Below are 16,068 nucleotides of genomic sequence, written 5' to 3'. Positions count from 1 at the left end.
TCTCTGTCTCTATCATTTTGAGTTGTGGCTAACATTTGGTTTCTCTCTTGGCTCCTGATAAATTCTGGTGGCGCTATCTCAAGATCCATCATGCAGACCAGCTGACTGGGTTGTGTAGTTGCCTTCCCAGACTTTTTCAGTCAATATCCCAGGACTGGAGCTTTGTTCTGGATCTGGGTCTATGCCCAATAATCATAACTTGGCCACTGGATGACAACTCTCTCTGGCCAGGCTGAGTATACAATATCTGTCTGATAACTGCCTGCCCACAGTATTCTCATCTACACACAAAATTATTTTTTCTTGTTTTTTATTTCTTCAGCATTATATTAGAAATAATATGTTTGATTTTTCAGTTAAAATGGATGTCTGGTATTACTTATTTCTTTCACAGTATCTTTATGTGTTTTTTTATGCCACATGTTTCAATTGTTTTACACTCAATTTAGTTTGTATTTTCAAATATTAATCATATAATATTTCTTTTCTTAACCCTTTAAACATGGGATGTGCTACATTGAGTGTAGGTAATAAAGAGTAAAAAAAATGAGAAAAACAAAGTCTTCAGCAAATCAAGCAATTAGAAGTTACAGTTCTACTTAAGTTCTTCTAGAATTGTCACAATATCATAATAATGCCTTCACCCTGATGTTGTGGATAGCTTTAGTAAGAATAGCACTTAAGGTGCCTGTAACAGTTGCTAGGCAATCCAACTCAAAATGCTATTTCACACATGATTATCTGTATTTTGTGGGTCATCCTCTGCTTCCTTTTCAAACTTAGTTATTGGTTGGTGTATCATTTTCTTAAAAGTACATCCTGATACATTTACTGTACCCAGACTCATTATGACTAGCTGTCCTGCAGTAATAGATTCTCTCTGTTAAGAGTCAGGAACACAAAACCTCTGCCTTCTCTTTCTGTCATGTACTACATACTGCGCACTGAGGCTATAACCTGTGCTTTATTCAAAACTATTATGTTACTATTTGTAGCTCACTACACTATGCCCTTTTAAAGCAGCAGCAGCAGCAGCAAAGTGGCTGAAATACAGCTTTAACTACAAGGGGACAGTTATTGTCAGGCAAGCACCATTGTCTTACTACTGGCTCACTAATCTGTAGTCAGAAGAACTGCCATCCCCAGGCATTCATGATTAGTTATTTTATTGCACCACTTTAAGGGCTCATAAATTTTGACTTTTTTGTTTTTGAAGATCAGATGACTTCAGCTGCTCTCCTCCCTGCACCCTGCTCCTTCCACTCCTCTCTGCACTGTTCACTCCTAATCCTGCAGTTAGCCCTGGCAGGGACCACTTCTCCATGTAGGGCTGTTGGCCTGAGCTGAACTGTAAGACAAATGTTAATGAAGTTGCCCTTTTAGAAAATTAACATTTTAATAACCATGATGACTAAGAGTCTAGTTCTAAAGATGAAGGGCTGTATCTGTTTAACTGATTTTACACAACAGTGAACACAAAATTCCTCATTCTTGCCTGTGTGAGTGCTTTTGTGTTTATCATCTATCACTGGTAAAATCTGCTTTTAAAATCTGTCTCTCTCTCTTTTGGGTTATCAGATTCTTATTAAAGAAAATTTGCATTAAGTACTAAAGTTGTAATAAAAATATTATCCATATCCTCACTGTCCAAAGACAATTACAACTGATATATTGACCTCTATTTTTTTCTTTGCATATATTTGTTTCATTTGTACATAGTTTTGTTTTTCTGTTTCTATAATACATACTGTTTATGTAATTAGATGCTATTATATATGCTGCATATATAATTTTGCTTTTTTTTTCTACTCATATCTTAAATCTTTTCTCTTGTAACTTGAATACCTTGTGAACACTCCATCTACTGGGTGTGTCATATCAATTACTGCATAATATTTTGGTTGAATCAGATTACTCAATATTATAAATAAAACTGTAAAGAACATCTGGGAATAATTTCTTTTTTTTTTTATATTTTAAATATTTGGGACTATTTACTTAGACATACTTCCAGGAATGGAATTACTTAGTCAAAAGATATGAAAGATATGAATATGAATATTTTAAGATACTGGATAGCGTTTGAAGGAATAAAGACATAAACTTGATAATGAAACACCTACACCTTACTTTACTCTCTGGATTAGAAAGTAAATAGCAGAATCCCAGAATGTTAGAAATGGGAATAAATTAAGAAATGATTTAATGATTCCTTCATGTTATTCTGAGAAAACTGGGCTTAAAAGAGGTTAGATTGCTTATAATTACATATGTGGCACAGGCAGGTAGTAGCAGACACAGGACGTGGTTGCAGGTTTCCAAACTTACAATTCAGTGCACCTTCTAATGACCACTAATATGTTTTCAGACTGAGTAATTCTGAAACATAAGTGGAGATTTTGCTGGAGAGAAGATATTTCAAACAAATACTAAAGTGCAAACTATACAGCAACTCGGTTTCATTTGCAATGTAATGTTCTTAACTCAGAACAAGCTCCTTGTCCTTTGATTCCAGCAAAGAATAAACATACATTAAATACATTTCAATACTTCAATTTGGAAGGATATCCCCCAGTGCTCTATTCTGGTATTTAACAATACCAATAGGATGAATTATCAATCGTGTCATCATTCCACTAGAAAGGAATTTTGAAAGTTTAATAGAGTCAATTAATTTCCAAAAGGATGAATTTTAGTTCAAAGAATTTATCATGCACAGCTGACTGATAATCTGGTGAGACTATGTTGCCTTTTTTGCCCTCATCTGTCAAGATATCAAAAAAGGAAGCATTTGTTTTTTAGTACTTAACTCAGTCAGAATAATTATTCTTGCAAAGACATCAAAAGTTTTATGTAATTTTTACAAGAAAATTGTGAACTATTTTCTAATGAATATATTTAAAGCCAATCAAAGTTTATAACAAACTTATAAACTTCACTTTTTTATTGTGCAGAACTTGCTTATAATTAAAACTTCAGAATAAATCTTTCTATAACTCAACATTTTCTATTACCTTAAAATTTGTGATATTTTCAAACTTTAATTGACCAGGGGGAAATACTCTTTTATAAAGTAATTTTTTATAAGATACTTTTTTATAAAGATGGTAGAATTAGTTAATTTTATAAAATAGCCATATGTGGTTTAAAAAAACAATGACATCGTAAAGGTGAGACAATATAATAGAGGAAAAAGAGCTATTTAATTTCTCACTAATCCAATCACATCCATCTATATTATACATATTCATTTTATCCTCTCCTCTCTTCATTTTGTATGGGCTGACATTCTTCTACATCATGACACTTTTCTTCCTACTTTTTTTCCAGTTGTTAGAAAATAAGCAGTCAGTCTGGTCATAAAGCATCTTCCTATGTGTGATGGGAATGTTACAGAAGCCCTGGTGCTTCAGAGGAGCAGTCAGTGAAGCAGTACAAAGGTTAACCTCTGGGGCAGGAGTGTAATAAAAGGAGTTTCCATCAGTCTAACACAAGCCAGTCTTTAATTATCACTCTCAATTGTACTTTAAAAAATTGATACAAAAACCTAAGAACTTAAAACTAATACTTCCTTTTGAAAATAAGGGAAGAGATTTCCCTCCCCTCCTTTTGAGCATTTACTTTAGAAAACTTGTCATTGTAAGGACTTTCTTCTTTCTTTGAAATGTATATAAATCATTTTGAAGATTAGATAGGGCTTTATGACCTAGGCGTGTCTATTCTCTAGGACCCAGGAGCCATCTCTTTGAAATTTAAGTATCAAGGGAGATAGCATGCCTATCTCCCCATTTCTGTGGGAAGGTAGGAGTCTAATTTAGGTGTTCCAAGGTGTGAAACTACTACCTGTCACAAAGATATGAGAAGGTTAATTTTCCTCTGGCTAAATCCAACTACCAATTGGTTAACACAGATGGTCACCCTAATTACCTGGTGAATTTACAATGAACTATGCATGATGAATGGTGCTGTCAGGCCTCTTACTTGAGGAATAGTTATGTATATCCTGAGAACATGTATGAAATGGGTTATAGCTGCTTCAGGATATAAAAGAGTGAGATTTCTTTCTGTCTTTGCAATCTCTTAGTGGATTACCTGTGATGAGTATGGCATTCTGAATTAATGCTTATTCAATAATAAGTATTTTCTTTCTCTACTAACTGTGCAGAGGATTTCTGGGTTTGGAGAAGATTTTGTTTTTAATTATAGTAAAAACAGTGTAAAGAGAGGGTATCACTCCCACAGTAAAAATTTTTTAGGCTTTAATTTGATTTCTTTAAAAGTAGGACTTTAGATACATTTCAATTTTTTTTCATGCTCCCTTCCATGTAATCTTGTAGAATAGGCAACCTATTCTGGAATTTTTAATTTATGTATAGATTGAGAAGATGGAAATTATATGAGCCCTTTTGGGTAAAAGAGGAATAAACTAACTCTTCAAAAATAAACACAAACAACTTAGATTAGAAGCTCATGGCCTTAAACTCTCTACCAAGGGCTATCTTAAAATAACACGTTATTGTAATGATCAAAAAAACAAAAGAAGGAAAACATATGAAATCAGCACTGATAGTGAAGATACTCCATCTTGTTGACCAAGCAAGATGTCTTTTGGAAGATAAAATCCAGAAAGCACCTTCCTCCAGACAGGGAACACTTCCCCAGTGGCCCAGCCATGAGAGATGCTCACCATCCTCCTATGCTCTGGTGGAGACCAGAAGTGTTACTGTCAGTGCTCTAACTCTAATATCCCATCATGAAAGTCTGAAAAACACAGAGTGAGGCACAGGGAATATATAACACCAATACAATAACACCTGAGTACTCTTGATGAGGAGGCTTTGATTCAACAGAAAACCCTGTTTTCACAAATGAAAGAAAACAACTATTTCATGACAGGCAGGAGCTTCTAAAGTATGGTAAAACTACCAGCTAGAAGAAAAGAGTTGTGTGTCTTAATCTACACCTGCCAACTGTGAGGATGAGGTGAAATTGCAGCACTTTCTCTCCCATGCTAGGTTTGTCATTCCTTTTCCATTTCTCCCAATTTCAGAGGAAGAATATTAAGTAAAAGGTCAAGAGACCTCTGTATGAAAGGTCATAAACATCTAAGCATGGTCTTTTTTCTTCCAGTCTCTGGGACTGGGTAGACAAGAAAACCAAGGGCTCAGCCCTCTCCTCCCAGCATGCAGTTATGTGGGTAATTTGAGCTAGCCATTTGGGGGCATCACTCTTTCTGAGTTTCATGCAGTTTGTCCCAGGATGGTAAACTGCTTTGGGAGAAGCAGAAAGAAAGACTGTGTGGCTTGTTCTACTGCAGTTTATCCTTGGCTTTGTTGAGAGACTTCATAATAAAACTCCCATTAGTTTAAAAATACTGTGTGTGTGTGTGTGTGTGTGTGTGTGTGTGTGTGTGTGCATGTGTATGTGTATTGTATAACTGCTACTGAGGGTGGTATCTACTATGCTGTTTAAATGATTTCATATACGATTAATAATTCTCTCAGAAGAGAGAATTAGGGAAAAAATAGTTTCTCATCACAGATTGGAGTACTCTCTTTTAATAGATGATTACATAAATTATCATGTACCCCCTTTTTGCATTGACTGCTAGGAATCTCATGGATAAGTTTGATGCCCAATTTTAATACCTTATTATTACATACATTTTCTAAGTATAATTTGCCTGATCCTACCCACCTGCCCCACTCCTAACTCATATCTTGTTCTTGGCTCTTACCTCTTCTTAAAATTTGTTGTATCATTTGGCTTCCTTTGATTTTATCATAAATTGCCTCAAATCAAACAAATAGAACTGTAATGTTTCAAAAAGCCCTAGAGACGAATTCTCTGCACCAAGGACTGTACCATCCAGTCTCCTTATACAAGTACCATGTTATTTCTATATGCAAGCAAATATTCATGGATATTTATGCATTAAAAACATAACAGAAGACTGCAAATAGGTCATCCTTTAACCTAGTAGAGAATCGCCTGCAGCAGAACTGTTTAATGTGTATTGTGTCAGCATTTCTTTTACACATTTCACATTAGAAGGTTTATAAATTGCATTCACTTAGTATTGAAATACGAGGTGTATACTATAAGTAAGTGTAATTCTTTTTTTTTTAAAGTCTTCTCTTTAGGCAGTTATAAGAAACATTAAGCTATTTAGTTAACCATGCAAATTTTAGCAACATTATCATAGCTCACAGCTCATTTTAAATAACTTCTTAAAATAATTTATTATAGACATTTTCTTTGAATCATCATAATAATGAGAATAACTAAAATGTGGAAAACATCTGTAACAGTTCCAGGCTCCTTAAACACATGTCGTCTTTCAGGAAACTTTTCTTCTTCCTTTATGCAGCTGGAAAAGCTAAGGAATAAGAGATCCAATTCGAACCACTTGTGAAGATTTGCCAGTTTTAGGATCCAGGCCACTTAACCCTCTCTTCATCAAGCATATGCACAATTCTGAAGCATCCACAAAGTGAGTGTTTGGAATCTTTTCTGCTTCAGCAGCATTTTATGTTTGCTTGGGAAGTGTGAATTAAAGAGAAGACACCCTCAGTTACCCAGATATATGGATGTTCAGCTTTGAGTTTTGGAAGTAGGCACTGTTTTGTATGTTTCTCTTGTGGATATTGACAACTACACTTTTCATGATAGTAAGTTCGTTGCCCAGGAAAGATTGGATCAGGAGAAAAAGAGATCGTAGTTGCTACACAGACCCAGCAACAACTGAATTTTAAGTTGAACCTTGTAGGCATGTCAATGTTGGGCTTGTATACATTTCAGGACAGGATGCATTAGTGCAGGGGATAGGAATACATTTCCCTGTCCTCCTCACAGTCCGTTTAAAAACCACAGAGCCCATTCCTAGACGGCTTCCTGAGTGGACTCACCTGACTATGCAGGTGAAATGGAAGCCTTTACCAGTGCAAAGGGAGGCACTGACACTGGAAGGATTAAACTTCTGAAAGTGAATTTTCCTTGACATTATAAAAGAAGACGTAAAATAAATAAAATAATCAATAGAGAATTGATAAACATTTCTCAGCAAACAGAGCAAGTTAATGCAGTGGAGATGTCCGGGTCATTTTTCCTCCATAATGATGTTTGGTATTTAGCATTAGCTGAAATTAGCTTCTATTGCTTTCATTTCTATTGTCAAGGTTCTATGAGACACTGTGGGTCACCCGAGGGTCCCCCTTTCCCATGATGTGCCAGAGTTACCATGAAGGAAGAAAATAGAACTCATGTAGGTCAAGTGGTAAACAAATTACCAGAGATATTTTGCTGTAGAGTCACCTTGCTCGGTTCACACTCTGAAAGTTTTTTGATCATTGACATTCCTATAATGTAACCCGCATTCATGGCTATCACCTCTAAGTGTGGTGATCTTAAAATGGTAATACTATAGGTTACCCTGTGACAATCTTAAGGAGTCTTAAAGGTACTTGCATTGGCAATCTTGATTCCCATGGCCATCTCTGTGAGGTGAGAAGGTTGCTTTGAAAATCAACTGTATACAACAATAAAACCATGTTTGGGAATAATGTCTAGTAATATCCATGAAATGAGTGGGATGAAACTTGGAGTTTTATGTGTCTTACTGAGCTGTGCTCCCGGTGACCCAGAGGGTTTCCTCTTGATGTTAAAACCTGTGCTGTTCAGCTCTGATAAATAATATCTGTGTGCTCTGGTTGTCAGCTTTACTCACATCAGAGGGGAAAGGTCTGTCTCCTTTGCAAGCAGAAGCAAAACCATCATACAGTTATTCTTATTTAGCAATTGTTTAGCATTAATTGGAACTTGGCATGCTGGGAAACTCACTTTATTTCACAGCACCATAGACACTGTGTAATGTTCAAAGCACATTTGAAGCAGCAATTTATTAAAAGTTACAATATTCTTTCTAGAGAATGGATTTGCTATTCACCATTAGGACTAGATCCAATATTTATGGAATGTTCACAAATGATTCATTATGTGTCATTTACAAATAGCCTCTAATAGGAGACATTTTCATTATAAGTGCTATTTTAATGAATTGTCTGTCTCTATGGATTCATGTGCAAGACTGCAATAATTTCTTTTTACTTCCTTCCACCAACCCCAAACATGACCGTGCTGCTGCTCATCATGCCTTTCCTATTTCTTCGGCAGAATCATGTGATCATTCCCCTAGAAACCTTGGATGTATCTGTGACTCTCACTCACACCCCATTTCCAGTCACTCATCATATTAAAATGGCTCCTTGTTGCCTGCAGAATAAAAGCCAAATGTCCTTAGTCTGATAAGCAGCCAGATAAGGATGCTGACAGCCTGAGTCACCATAGCATGGTGGTCCGAGTGGTCTATCCTAGCTCTCGCCATAAGATGCTCATCTTCATCTCTGTGTCTGTGTCCCTGCAAATGTTCTCTGGCTGGCATGCCCTTCTTCCCGTTTGTCTGCAGAGTGAATGCCTGCGTTCAGAAGTTGCTCGAGAGGCATCCAGACTTTTCACTCCCTGTCTACCAGGCAGAATTTATAACTCTCTCACTTATTTCCTTATAGAAATGTATGTATACTTCATTTATGTTCCTTATATATATGTATATCTAACTCATGGATAAGATATTAATATATTAAAGCTTTACTCAGTTTTTTAAAAATTGTGTCTTCTATGTGTACCATGTTAACTTAACACATGACAAAATCTTAGTGAAGGTTGTTTGGCTAAACTGAAAATCCTGTTAAAAGAAGTAACAAATCAAAGCAATGCCTCAGTGAATATTCTATGTAAATACTACTTTGTGGTTGATGATGCAGGTAAAATGGACATAAGTTAAGAAGAAAGTCTGATAGCAGATCACTGACATCCCTAATAGTGTAAATAGATATAGTAGTTTAGGGCACAAGATAGATCAGAGGTTACCTATAACCATAAAATTAGTTTACTTTTATTTTATTTTGCTCTCTCCTTGTCCTTCAGCCTTGGCATTTTCTGTGCCATTTGTCTAGAAGAACAGCCACCTTAGTGCTTAGACCATAGTAGACTCACAATAAATATGTCTTGTATGAAAGAATGAATGAATGAACAAATGAAATTGTTTCAGCTCTTTCATTTTACAGATAAGGAAACAGACCCAAAGATGTAAAAAATAGGAAAGCAGAAACCACCTCTTTTCAAGCTGCTACTATATTCCCCACAATGAGCTAAGTGCTTTCATCTCAATTATTCCATTTTACAGTATCAAGAAAAATTATACAACTATTATGTTAGATAAAGAACTTGAATCTCAAAACCTTTGCCCTATGATCACACAGATTGGTGGTAACTCTTGTTCTTATACTATGTACAGTGTGCAGGCTTTCTTTTGCCACCTGCTGGCATGATAATCATGGACAGAAACATAATTGATTATTGGTTTTGGTGGGTAGGATCTCTGCTTTTTAGGATCTGCATTGTTTAGTTGGTAGCAGTAAATACAGGGAGTTGTGATCAAGTGGCAAGGTCTTTAGAGTTGAAAGCTGAAAAACAGTATTCAGTTCCTAATCTTGTTACCTTTCTTCGGGCAAATCCTTTATTGCCTTGGAAACTTAGTTTTCTCATCTATAAAGCAAGGCAAATAATACCAACCCTGTGGAGTTCTGTGGTGAACAGATGAATAATGACTATGAAAACACATTTTGTCTACATAAAAGTAAAGTATTATTATTATTAAGCTTATGTAAGAATGAGGGCACGTGTATGAAAGGGCTTTCTCGGCTGCACGTTCACTCTCTTTTGTTCCCTCTGTTATCATTTTGCAATTTCATAACATCCCAGCCTTCTTTTGTGTAAACAGATGAAAATAGGATAAATAAATATTTCCCCACTAATATGATTTGTATACAATATATCAGATTTAAATAAACTTCTGCTTCTAATTCTTCTGAATTCACAATTCAGCAAAACTTAGTAATAGAGAAATAACAGTTAAAAAGGCATTTGTTTCTTGTCATAAGCTTCTATTCTTGTAAGAAAATCAAAACACTCCAAGAACAGGGAAAATATGAAAATTAACATCATCGCACAGACACTGGTAGCTCTTTGATGAGAATAAAAGCCACTGACAGCTTCTTCTGGTAATAATTGAAATTATGACTTTTCAAACGTTCTGCATTAGCTGCAGCTCTATGCATAAATTTTAAAATCAATCTGATCAAAAATTATTTGCATTTCTCAGTTTTTTAAACATTGTCTTCTACCTCAAACAAGGTACAGAAAGTATCATTTGCCTTTTGTTGATGACTTCATCTCTGACCTTTAACATAAATACTGTCTTATGACCAATTATCAACAATTGTTAAGTCCTGTAGCTTTCCTTTTTTATATAAAAATTTTTATTAAAATTAAATAAATGTACACAGCCAAAGTGAAAACAGCAATTAAGATATATTTCCAATGTATTTTTTAAGATCGCTGATGGTCATACATTCGAGAATCCTGGGACATTAGGCTTGAAAAGGACCTTAAAACTCATCTAGTTCTGACTCTTTTATTTTATAGCTCGAGAAATGAAGCTGTGAGTGGCTGAAAAGGAGATTTTCTAATTTTCTGAGAACAAAGACAAGGAAACAGCTCCAAACTATCTTTTGAGCACTCTTCTTGCTCTACTATATCAGAATATAATCAATTTCGATATGTATAACTCAATTCTCCTTTATCCAAATGACATCAGGAAAAAGGGGGGCCTTGCTCAGCACTTACATTAGCTTTTTGGATGTGGACACTGACAGAATGAAGATTATGTATCTGGGACAGGACCAAATAAATTGGATGATAGGAGATCTCAATAGCCTGGAACAATTGGCTAAGTCTAACAAAAGGGAATTTAACAGAGAGAGATGCAAAGTCAGCACTTAGATTACAAAAAACAATGGCAAAACTACATGAAGTGGGACATATGGCTTAGCGGCAGAGCACTATTTTTTTTTTTTAAAGTGGCCGTTTTTAAAGGAACCAAAATTTCCATGAGTTTAATCTTGACGTCTTCTCCAAATCAACTGAATTTTCCGTAACCTAATAGAAGTATATATAGAACAATAAAGATGCTAAGTATAGTCTACTCCGTCTACCTGGAATTGAGATTATAGGCATACACACTGATAAACTGGGGCATGTAGAGGAGAAAGACCACAGTGTTAAGTTGACTCAGATCCAAATATATGAGGAAAGTTTAAAGGAACAGTTAATGCCTCTCTAGAAATGAGAAGGATTACATTTGTTTTTTGGTGAAATGGAGATGAAATGAACATGTCCTTTGTAACAAAGAGGCTGAGTGATCTGTTGGAAAGAACTCAGGGCATGGCATCAGAAAGCATGAGTTTGAGTATTGGCACCATCACTTATCAGTGGTGTGACCTAGGAAAGATCTCTAAGAAACTGCATATCAGGCTCTTGATCTGTAAGATGAAGAGTAGCAATATCTACATTGCAGGATTGCTGTGAAAATTAAATTAAATTAAATAGCATATGTAAAATATGTGTAGTACATGGCATGCAGTAGTTAACAAATATTAACCTTTCCACCACTTGTTAGGTAGAGTCATGAGATTTTATTTAGATTTTATTAGAGGAATATCTTGTAGAAGGGTTGTTTAAGCAAAGATGAAAAGGTTAGGCAAGATCGCTGCCAATGCTGCTTGATGTATTTATATTTTGGCCACGAGCATTTTGTTGTACTTTATGCCAGTTAGAATTGCTTTTCAAAATATTTGATTCCTTATAGGTTATATTGCCTTTTAAAGTTGAAAGAATTTTTCACTACTACATATCATAAAATAGTGTTTGCTTACTTACCTATAAAGTGCAGAAAGGGGCCTCTTATTTCCAGGTTTTGGTCTGTATGGTTTGGGTTCTCCTGCCATGTTGATATCTGAAAGCATAAAATAAAATAGTACTGATTAAGAAAATATTAAACCTTTTGAGAAAAGTAAATCATGAAGTTGTATTTTTATTTTTGTCATTTGTCTATGCAAATGTTATATGCCATTAATTCATTCACAGGTATCTATTGAGCAACTCCTCTAGGCCAGGCACTGTTTGAGACACATCATGCACCAAACAGGGTAGATCCATGCCCTTGTGGGACTTATCTTCTATGGGGAGGGGGCTTGAGAGATAGATATTAAACCACAAACATAACAAATAAGAAAGCTATATAACATATCTGAAGGTGAAAAGTACTATGAAAAAAAATGTTGAACAAGGTGGGGGATCAGGAATTCTTACTAAAAATAGAAAGAGTGAGAGACAGAGAGAGAGATTGAGATATCCTACTGATCTGGAGTTTTGCCAGGAACGTCTCAGTTTGTATAGACATTTTCATGGAATAAAGCTTTGTTCCTAAGAGGAATTGTTATATTTTCTTTGGTGATGCCTTCTCCAAGTGTTAGAAGGGTGGAACTGTAAAGCATACCAGCTTTACTGTGGAAACAACAAAATGCACTCAGCAACTGGAATGTGCAGTTACAGAGTTCTGGGGTGATCAGAAGGAATAAAGAGCACATCTCTTGTCTTCATGAACTAAAACTATAATAAAGTCTCTAAGATAAGACAAGAAGATGCTTAAGTACATGACAAAAGAGTATTTTCAAATAATTGACCAATCCTAATCTTAAAAAAAATGTGTAAAACTATTATGAGGTTGGGTGGTAAAGGCTTGGGAAATGACATAAACAATTTGATTTAATAAAGTTAAAATTTTAAGAGGATGATAAAAAAAGAAAATCTAAAGGAGGTGAACTTCAAGAAAACTTTGAAAGAAGTGAGGGACATTATTCTGACAGAAAAGAAAGGCAAAGTTCTATTTCTTGTACAGGGGACTAAATATGCTGTCCGGGGATGGATGAGCCACCCATCAGTAAAAACAACCAAAATGTCTAGATGAAATACAATGTCATCTCTCTTTAACTTAATTTTTATTGGTGTATAGTTGATTTACAATGTTATGTTAGTTTCTGCTGTACAGTAAAATGAATCAATTACACATATATACATATCCACTCTTTTTGGATTCTATTCCCATATGGGTCATTATAGAGTACTGAGTAGAGTTCCCTGTGCTATACAGTAGGTTCTTGTTAGTCAACTTTAACATTAAAGGATAGGAAACATATGCTCATCTAATTCAACATCCATATGTGGGAAAATCCTTAACTAAGACGAGAAGGAGGGCTTCCCTGGTGGCGCAGTGGTTGAGAGTCCGCCTGCCGATGCAGGGGACACGGGTTCGTGCCCCGGTCCGGGAAGATCCCACATGCTGCGGAGCGGCTGGGCCCGTGAGCCATGACCGTTGAGCCTGCGCGTCCGAAGCCTGTGCTCCGCAACGGGAGAGGCCACAACAGTGAGAGGCCCACATACCGAAAAAAAATAAAAAAAAAGAAGAGAAGGAAACTTCTTTCACCTCCCAAAGAGTATCTATATAAAATCCATAGTAAATAGCATACTTAATAGTGAGACACAGGGCACATTTTCTTTAGGATCAAGGGATTTAAAAGCCACATAGCACAGGGAGATCAGCCACGTGCTTTATGTCCACCTAGAGGGGTGGGATAGGGAGGGTGGGAGGGAGACACAAGAGGGAGGAGATATGGGGATATATGTACACATATAGCTGATTCAGTTTGTTATACAGCAGAAACTAACACACCATTGTAAAGCAATTATACTCCAATAAAGATGTTAAAAAATAAAAAAAGGCATTCACTATCACCAACTCTATATAACATCATACTGGATATTGTAGTCAGTGAAGTAAGACAGGAAAGCAACATCAGAAATGGGAAAGAAGAAATGAAACTGTCATAATTGCTGATAATATGTGGGTCCACATAAAAACTCCAAAGCAGCCACAAATTACAACAATTAGTAAGAGAGTTTAGTAAGTTTGTTGGAGTTAAAGCCAATATACAAAATTTAATTGCATACCACTATATAGTAATACATATTTAAATATATAATTTACCATTTATATAGCATAAAAATAAAGTAACTAAGGGTAAATACATTATAAAATTTTAAAGATGTTTATGGAGAAAATTATAAAACTGTTTATGGGGATTTTACAGTTACCTTACATAAAAAGAGAAATTGGAAGACTTGATATAATAAATATTTAATTTCTCCCCAAGTTGATTTATTGATTCTATGTATTTTCAATAAAATCCCCAAATACTCTTTTTGTGTCTGTGTGGAGTTTGACAAGTTGATTCTAAAATTTATATGATAGAGCAAAACATCAAAATAGCCATGATATACATAAGAAAAAAAATTGGCAAATTTACCTTATCAAGATTTATTTTTAAGCTGTAGTAATTAAGACTACAGTTTTGGTACAAAGAAAATGAAAAAATGGAACTGAGTACAGAACCCCCCAACTGACATACACATGTATGGATACTTGAATTATGAAAAAGCTGGCACAGCAGATGAAGGGGTAAAAGCTAGGCTGCAACAACACATATGAAATTGGACCTCTAACTTACATCACACAGAGAAATAAATTACTTATTGGATTAAAAACCTAAATGTGAGAGGCAAAAATATAAAACTTTTAGGAGGAAATATAGTAGAATATATTTATGAGATAAGAGTATGGAAGGATAATCTTAAACAAGACATAAAAAACACTAGCCTTAGACTATAAGAATGATAAATTCTACTACATTAAAATTAAGAATTTCTGCCCATCCAAAGTCACATAAAAAAAATGAAAAGAAAAGGCACAAATTGGATGAAGGAATCCTTGACAAAGGATTTGTTTTCGGAATATATATTCATTCCTCTAATAGGAAACAGAGACAAAACACCAAATAGGAAATTGGGCAAAAACTAGTAGGGACACTTTACAGAAGGAGAAATATGAATGCTGAATAAACACATGAAAAGACTCTCAATCTCAGTAGTAATGGTAAGTGCAAATGAAAACACTATGATGTACAACTGATACCCATTGGATTTACAACAATTTACAAAGTCTGACAATATCATGAGTTGGTGAGGTTTTGGTGAGCAACTCACACATGTATACATTGCAGGTATAAACATAAATTAGTACAACTATTTTGGAAAATAATTTGATACTTTATAATAAACTTAAAATGCTCAAACCTATGAACCAGGAGGCATGCCCCTATAGAAACTCTTGAATGTGTATACCTTAAGATAAGTACAAGAACGTTTATTGCAGTACAGTAAAATAGAAAAAAATCATGGAAAAACACAAATATCCATTGGCAGGTAACTGGATAAATGAATTTTGATATATTTACACAATGGAATACTATACAGCAGAAGAGAGAGAGAAAGAGAGAGAGAGAAACTTAGAGCCATTGGCAACAATACTGATGCATTGATGAATCTCAAGGAATGTGACACTGAGCAAAAAATAATGTCATGGAAAAACTGACAGACTGAGTCCTTTTATGTTAATAAAAATACAAATTTAACGATATGTTGCATAGGAATGAAAATACAGGTAATAAAACTAAGAAAAGAAAGCAGAAATAAGCAAGGAATTCAAGATGAAGGTTACCTCTAAAGGGGCAGATAAGGGTGTGGGACTTGGGAAGGACATCTGAGGGACTTCGAAGTTAATCATAATGTACTATTTCTTAAACCGGATAGTAGGAAAGTAAGTTTACAGTATAGCATCATTTTGTATAACAAATACATTACAAATTTTATTGTATATAAATATATATATACATAAATTATATATACACATTTAATTTTTATTTATATATTTAAATTCAATATATATACACAATTTTTTAATTTGATAGTAAGTGATAAAGAATTACAAAAATATTGGTAACAAAGATGGTAAGGTGCGTGTTGATAAATATTCAGACCAGAGCCAGTGGATTTTTGTGAACAAGCGTTTCAGCAGAGATTGTGAGTGGGAAACTAGAAGAAACAAAGCGCAGTTGGGAGGATGGATTAGTGGATGTGAGAAGATTGTTAGAGACTCCAATTAGAACTTTACATCTGATTTGAGTGGGAAATTATTTTGGATTCTGAGTTGAGGAC

The 16,068-nt window shown here is 35.0% G+C and overlaps 1 protein-coding gene across 4 annotated transcripts in view; it reads right to left on the bottom strand.

The window, feature by feature from the left end:
• RALYL (RALY RNA binding protein like) overlaps nucleotides 1-16,068 on the bottom strand; it is an 831,637-nt gene that overhangs the window by 174,016 nt on the left and 641,553 nt on the right. For all 4 annotated transcript variants that reach the window (XM_059994834.1, XM_069541562.1, XM_059994831.1 and 1 more), the window contains one exon: nucleotides 11,836-11,911. In XM_059994834.1, coding sequence (XP_059850817.1) covers nucleotides 11,836-11,911 — 76 coding nt within the window. The remainder of the gene's footprint in view (nucleotides 1-11,835; nucleotides 11,912-16,068) is intronic.

This window comes from Delphinus delphis, chromosome 17 (genome assembly GCF_949987515.2).
Source record: "Delphinus delphis chromosome 17, mDelDel1.2, whole genome shotgun sequence".
Classification (NCBI taxonomy): Eukaryota; Metazoa; Chordata; class Mammalia; order Artiodactyla; family Delphinidae; genus Delphinus; species Delphinus delphis.
The sequence above is the reverse complement of the archived record's forward strand: the minus strand, read 5'-3'. Positions and strand labels throughout refer to the sequence as shown.